Source organism: Hyaena hyaena, unplaced genomic scaffold, assembly GCF_003009895.1.
Source record: "Hyaena hyaena isolate Hyena2069 unplaced genomic scaffold, ASM300989v1 scaffold_569, whole genome shotgun sequence".
In the NCBI taxonomy this organism is placed as follows: domain Eukaryota; kingdom Metazoa; phylum Chordata; class Mammalia; order Carnivora; family Hyaenidae; genus Hyaena; species Hyaena hyaena.
The window spans coordinates 621,719-629,090 of record NW_024081202.1 but is presented as its reverse complement, the minus strand read 5'-3'; the positions used below and the strand labels follow the sequence as shown (position 1 = coordinate 629,090).

Sequence of the window (7,372 nt, the reverse complement as noted above, 5' to 3'; positions counted from 1 at the left end):
AGAATAAATTGTCTGAAATGAAACTAGTCAATGGTGGATCTAAGATTAAAATCTGAATTTCTATAGTCATTATCAACTGCCTCTCAACACCTAGTGATCCATACTACTTAACAATAATAGCTACCATTTACTGAGTTCTTATGAAATACTTGGTGAAGCTAAATAGTTTACACTATTTCATTCGACTCTCTTAAAATTCTATGTGACAGTCTTCATTTTACCAGGAGGGTATTGACATCATGAGAAGTTTCAAAGAACTTGCCAAAAGGTTACAAGTGTATAGTGGGAGAGCTGGGATTTGAACCTTCATTGGACTCTAAAGCTCCCTGCTGTTTTCAGCTAGCACACTTATCCCCCTAAATGTGCCTCCCATGTAGTTACTCCTATGGTTCTATCTTGAATACACAGAATTTGATACCTACTTCAGCTGTGGTTGAGACTATTATCTCTATCATATATTTTAATATTAATTTTACAATTATTAGTTTTACCATGCTACATTTGTTCATATTAAGCTTTAAACACCCATCTTCCATGAAATCTGTAATGAAACTTGGCCTCTAAATTAGGATGCCCTCACTCTACTTTTGGCTGATTCTTTGAAACTGAGTGTACACTGAATATTCTAAACTTTTTATCATGGTGAAATATATATAAAATGTACTATTTTTAACAATTTTTGGGTGTGTAACTCAGTGGCATTTGGTACATTGACAATGTTACACAAGCATTATCACTATCCATTTAAGAATCTTCTGTTAAAACTGAAACCTTAAATGTAAAATTCCAACTTCAGATGATGCTATACTCAAAGTTCCAACTTGTATTAACAATATGTTGAATGTTACACCACCAAGTTAAAAAAATTTGTGTGTGTGTGTGTCTTTTGCTATCACTTAAGAAACTATTGTAGTTATATTACTGATGAAATTCTATTAAATAGAACCCTGAAACACTCTACCTAAGGCCTCCTTCCAGGTCAATATGAATAATTAATCAAACACTGTTTAAGTGTCAAATGGCTTGTACCAACAAAAACATTCTATGTCTTTCCCTCTGCTCAGAAACCATCCTGCTAGTTATTCTACTTACATTTATTTTTACTGTAACTTCACTTTTTGGCTTCAAAGGATTCATTCATCTTTCCATTATTCTTAGTAAACCTATAGTGGCTACATAAACTACAAAACATTTTTTTCCCTAAATGTTTATAATCCATTTAGCAATAACCCTAGATTTTTTTTATATTTAACTTTCTTTGATAGTAATTTGTATTTAGAATCATCTGGTCCTTGATAAATATTTGCTTTAAACCAAGTAACCTTAAATATAAGAAAATATTTTAGAAATATACTTTAGGAAAGCTGTACCTTAATAAAAAAACTAGATATAACAGCACTGTCTAAACTCTCTAGGGCATATTTTGGGAAGACTCCTACTCTCCCATCATCCGATGGTATTAGCAGCTAAGGTGCTGGGAAACTTGAACGTAGCAAAATGGAAAACATTACAACCAGTTTTGGAGTTGAAAATGTATTTTATAAATAAAAGCTAGTATAATGTTCACACTATTTTGTTATTTGTGCACTAAATATGAAATGCTTAGATGACATCAATTTGCTTACCAAATTCTTAAGCTACAAAATAAGGGTCAACACACTTAAATTTTCAAGTGATCATTAAAACAGTACAATTTTATACAGCAAGTATATAAAAAGTACCAGTAGGCTAAAAATCTAAATCCATTCACTGATTTTTTTTTTCAGCAAGCTTTATAAATCCATCACAGATCTAATGATGTTTAGAGTATATCATGATCTCATTTAATAGCAAAAGGGAAAAAAGGTTCTCCCAGACAACAGCCTTTGGTGCCTCTGTCACACTTGAAGAAAATCAAACTACTTTAGGACTCTAACTCAGGTGTCCAAGTTGTTTTTACATGCCTAATTAAAAGCTTCAGCAAATGGGAGTACATTAAAACTCAAACACTATTCTCCTAGTGCCTCCAGTAGTTTATTGGTAGTTATTATCCACATTTTTATAAATATAAACATTCTAAGTGACTGTCACTAGTGCAGGTACATCTAACAATGAGAGCTCCACAGGAGGCTACTTCATTTTGTGTGTAACAAGGTTAAGGTTCCAAAAACCTAACTGTACCACTAAAAACAAAACAAACCCCCAAAACAGAAAACCACAAATCAAAATCCTCTTAGCAAAGTGCAGTTCTTTTGGTTATCTTCAGAACAAAGAGCTGTTGGCTTTACATGTAGAAATTATGTAGATGTACTAATACATGGTCACTGGAAATAAGTCCTTGCTTGTAGATAAGAATCAGGTAGAAGGTTTTCCTTTTAATTTAGAGGGGTTTTTTGGATTCCAGTGTAAACAGCACCAGCGAATTTTCATAAAACATAGCTCTGCTAGTTTCCGCTTCGTTTTCTAGAACCGTAATTTTTATCTGCAGCACTGTATCATTTCATCCTACCTTATAATCAGGACTTGACTGCCCGCATAATGCTGCTTAGATTGTAAACAATTAAAGCTCAGAGCACTTCTAGCATCTTTCTTACATTTTCACTCCACAGTGCATCAGGTGGTGTTTATATATAAAGCTTTTGTTCCTCTCAAAAGACTACAAAAATATATGAAACCACATCTGTGTTCATCCAGCGTCAATAAAACAAATTATTTTTCAACTGGAATACTGTAGAGACCATGTATTGTAATTACATCTTCTTGATTAAATTCATCAATTGCTTTCTTCATAAATTCATACATATACCAAGCATGAGCACTGATGATTCGTCTACATGCCCTAATTTACTATATAAAAGAATTAAGTAAATTATTTTAGGTTCAAGTGAAAGTGCTCCCGACAATCAACTGTTTCTATAACAGCCCTAAACCCCCAAAAGGTGTTTTAAACCTGACCATGGAGAAAGATGCATAGCTACTTCTACAAAGTAAAAAAACTACACACCAAAACATGCATTGTCAGGAAAATTAATCCATGCACTTGAATATGCCCTTAATACCTTATTTTTATTATTTTGAGTTAGACCAATTCAAAACATTGCCTAGAATTAAGATATAGCATTACTTCATTTGATTCCAAAAAATGTCAAAATTCATTTGGCCAAAACTTAAAAAAAAAAAACCACTTCCTCCTTCTCCCTTACTGGTTGGACCAATGTGATCAATACAACTGTATATATATTAATCTACCTTAACATTTCCATTCATTAGCATTTCCTCTTAACATACAGAGCCTTATATGCAATTTCCTTTAAAGGCTTTCCCCCAAAAGATGTAAGAACAAAACACTAGGCAGATACTCTTCAAAGTTTTATTTCACTAACTTCAGGTCAAATTTCCACAACAGTTTTCTCGTCAATCCATGCTTGGCTTCCAGAATGGTAGTACCAAAAGATTTGTGGGGTAGGGAGAAGAGACCATTTCAAGAAGCACTGCATTTACTCATCTTCCACAAGGCAAAAGAGTTGGGCATCTGATTGTTCAACAAAACAAAGCTTTATCAGCATCCAGGAGGGCAGGCAGGCAAACCAGGCTGGAGACACTTTTTCCATTTGTCAAATCAGACCGGAGAAAACCCACTCCACATAGAGAGAAAAGGTATTACCATTCATCTTTTCTTTTTCTGTTGCCGCAACATTTTTCTTCTTTTAATTATCATATCATGGAGTTTCTCAAGTCCTTCCTTCAGTCCATCTCCTATGATTGCACAGGTGGGCTGCAAATGCCAGGGAGTGGACGAGCTCAGTTCACCCATAGCTAACAATTTCTCAATTTCTGAGAGAGACAATGAGTTCCTCAGGTCTTGCTTGTTAGCAACTATAAGTACAGGGACTCCCTGATTTTCTGATATCCTGGTTATTTTATGAAGTTCAGTTTTGGCTTCTTCCATTCTTTCAACATCAACAGAGTCCACAACAAACACAATGCCATCTGTGCATCTGGTATATGACTTCCACAGTGGCCTTAATTTCTCCTGGCCACCTACATCCCAGAAGTGAAAAGTGACGGTTTTAGAATTTCCCAAGGTTACCTTAATTTTTTCAGTGTTAAATCCTTTGGTGGGTACAGTATTTACAAATTCATTGAACTGCAGCCTGTATAATACAGTTGTCTTTCCAGCACAGTCCAAACCCAGAATAACGATGTGAAAGGACTGAAATGAAGGCAGGCTGGACAGGATAGAAGTCTGGTCTGACAGTCCATTCCCCATTTCCAGGTGCAAATAAGCGTTCCAAATTGAAATGCTTTCTTCTTAATGCTTCAGAACTTCTCTTCCTAGGGGATCCAGCTACAAGACTGCTGAGGGGGAAAATGAATAAGTTATTCTTGTGAAGTACTGTACTACAACTGTTTTTCTCTCTTTCTGCTTAAATAAGCAAGACGAGGAACTTAAAAAAACCCGTGGTTCAGTAAACAAGCCAAATGATATATGAAACGTACGCAAACCAAGGCAAACGACGGGATAATCCTTGTGATTTAAATTCTTTCACATTCACGAAAATTGCAATTAACATCTACTTCTCTACGTCCCTGGGCTCCCAAATCTCAAAGACCTCATTCTGAAGACAACCTAATCACCAGTATCGGGTTCGACTTGCAATAACCACAGAAGTGCCTTTTTGGCAGAAAATTCGTAACACATTATCCTATTTTGGGGATCTAATTCCACGTGCTTAACAGCATACCCAAGGTCACTATTATCCTCCCCATTCACCTCTCTCCCCCCAAAAAAAATAGCACAACGCTCTCACCTCCGGAACTGGAGTCTGGATCCAAATAAGAAAGCATCTGGTAGACGGTTTTTACGCGAGGGGTTGGAGAGAAAAATCACCCCACGTCCGCTCAGCTTAGCTCCCCACGCAGCTCTGGCAGTTGCTGCACTAGAAACCTTAGATTCAGGCTCTGACCACGCCCACCCACGAGCCCAAATTCCATTGGTCACCCGCATCCGCGAGTCCAATACACACCCGCCCCAGCGCCCTAATTGGTGAGAATAACTGCCGCTCCCAGTGCGGCCGAGCTGGGCTCTCCCTCGGTCCACAGGCACCACCTGTTGCCCTCAAGTTAGAAAACAAGGCGTCCACGGAGGAAGCCGAGTGGCCCCTGCAGGTGACGGAGAGCCTCGGCCGGTCGGTCAGGTCGCTGCCAGACAGCTCGCTCCGCCCGTCCCAGCACACCTGCAGCGCGGCTCGCGGACGCCGTGCGGGGGCTCCCACATCCGGGACCCGCGGTCACCGCCGGAGTGTTAACCCTTCGTCCGCTGGCCGGAGGGTGCTCGCTGAGGCCGCGCCAGCCCCCAGGAGTGAATGATTCGATGTGCAGCACCCGCACGGGCCGACCCACTGTCCCGGCAGCACGGGCCCCTCATCTGGCCCCTCCGCACCCGGCGGGCTCCTCTCCCTCGGCAGGGCGTGGCCACACCAGCTGCCCTCCCGCTGCGGCTCACCTGACTCACCGTCTTTCCTCGTCTGCACCCAGCGTCGCTCACCGCCGCTCAGGAGCGCGCTGGTACCTGTGGGAAGGCACCAGTGAGGCCCCGTTGGTGGCCGGGGAGGAGATGCGGCTTCCAGGGGCGCCCGGCGGGCGCCGTGCGCCAGGCAGCCTAACGTTGCCCTGCCGATCGCTCCACGCAGCAGCCTGGGCCCCGCCTCCCTTCAGCGCGCGCTGGGGCGCTGGCCATTGGGGGGCGTGCGGGAGCCCGGTCTCCTAGCAACGGCAAAACAAGGTCACGTTCGAACTGACCGACCTGCCACTAGCGAGGTCGGGCGGGGCTTCCGGCTTCAGCTTCCAGGGTAGTTGCTGTCACGGACGCTTTCTCTAGCCGGCGGCTGGCTTGAGCGGTTCCAGGCGGGTCCCACCCTGCACCGCCTATCCTCCGGGTGCCGTACGGTGTCTTCTGGGCGGTGGCCGGTGACGTACCGTCCGTCAGAGATTTCAGAAGATACCGGACGGGCGGGTCCCTTATATAACGGGGTGACGTGGGCTTGCCTCAGTAGCTGCCATGAACGTCTGGGCCAGAATGATGTCTGAAACTCACCTTCCTTTTGCAAAACGAATATTCTCTCTCTCCCACACGATCCTAGCACCATCCCTGCCGTGAGGTAGAAAGACCCCAGTTTCACAAATGAGGAAATAAACTGAAACATTAAATAGGTGTTTCTACTTAAGGTGGAACTTAAACTCTACTTAACTAGTCATTAAGTGCCGAAGGCTTCCTGTTGAATAATTCTGACCCTAAATGGCAGTTGTGTGCTTGACCCATAAATCGCCAAATACTTACTGAATACTTAACAGGCAGTAGGGATAATTCTATGTGCTTGGAGATAAAATGGTGAAGAAATCACATATTGTCTCTGTCTCCTGGGATACTGGTCTCATTGGGAGTAAAAGAACATCACCAAATTGCCACAGGAATAAATTTAATTAAAAATGTGATCAGTGATCATTTCGGGATATTTAGACAACATAGAAGGTGTGGTACTGGAAAAGAGTCAATCAACAAACATCTTTTTGGTTGGGACTGTAAGAGATTGGAACTTGGAAGAATATACATGGTGCACTTTCAAAAAAATTGCGCTTTTAAAATACAGATTAAAGGTTCCTCAAGAAATTTGTTTCTCAACACCATCATTGCTAGTGATATTTATTACCATTATTACTAGATTTTTTAAATAACAGAGATAAGGGGGACCTGGGTGGCTCACTCTGTTAAGCCTCAACTTCAGTTCAGGTCATGATCTCACAGTTCATGAGTTCTTAGCCTTGGGTGGTAACAGCTGACAGCTAGAGCCTGGAGCCTGCTTTGGATTCTGTGTCTCCTTCTCTCACTGCCCCTGCCCTGTGCTCGCTCGCTCTCTCTCTCTCTCTCTCTCAAAAATAAACATTAAAAAAAATTTTTTTAAAGTAACAGACATAAAACCTTAAGACTAAGCACAGTGTGTATTTTCAAGATCACAACACCAGTTTTGAAAATAAAGCTGAAATCTCAAATAGCATATTCTATCAAGCTGCTGAATCTAGTGTAATCTAAAGCTTGCCATGTTAGTTATAATTGTGGAACTTCATTAGCCATTTACAGTAATCAGCAAATAAGTTCTAAAGGGCTTAGTGTAATGACTAGTCTTCTTTTAGAAATTTAACAGGTATTCTTTATTAAACTGGAAAAACTTGCAAACTGTCATGAAATCAAGAATTAAGAATAAGAGTCCATAACAGCCTTCTGTTTACAATAGCTTTACAATTAAGTAGGCCCTTCCCATGTTAGCTGCAAGGGTGCGTATCTGTACACTTTTCCCTGGAGCAAAAAGGAGATAGAAAAATACTAAGAGTTTCT

The 7,372-nt window shown here is 41.0% G+C and overlaps 1 protein-coding gene across 8 annotated transcripts; it reads right to left on the bottom strand.

The window, feature by feature from the left end:
* Positions 1–3,335: 3,335 nt before the first annotated feature.
* ARL4A (ADP ribosylation factor like GTPase 4A) lies at positions 3,336–5,753 on the bottom strand. 8 transcript variants are annotated; one of them, XM_039256399.1, is made up of 3 exons: positions 5,486–5,753; positions 4,791–4,914; positions 3,336–4,338 (listed from the first exon to the last, which is right to left on the bottom strand). In XM_039256399.1, exon 3 carries the CDS (start codon positions 4,247–4,249, stop codon positions 3,647–3,649), a length of 603 nt encoding a protein of 200 aa, XP_039112330.1. In that variant the 5' UTR covers positions 4,250–4,338; positions 4,791–4,914; positions 5,486–5,753; the 3' UTR covers positions 3,336–3,646. The 8 variants fall into 8 exon arrangements, with proteins under 8 accessions (XP_039112330.1, XP_039112329.1, XP_039112328.1 ...); XM_039256398.1 differs by having other exon boundaries at positions 4,791–4,919; positions 5,495–5,753; XM_039256397.1 differs by having other exon boundaries at positions 5,495–5,753.
* Positions 5,754–7,372: the final 1,619 nt, after the last annotated feature.

Bases quoted from the DNA above. Each gene is read 5' to 3' on its own strand.
- ARL4A (XM_039256399.1), bottom strand. From the start codon at position 4,249: ATGGGGAATGGACTGTCAGACCAGACTTCTATCCTGTCCAGCCTGCCT.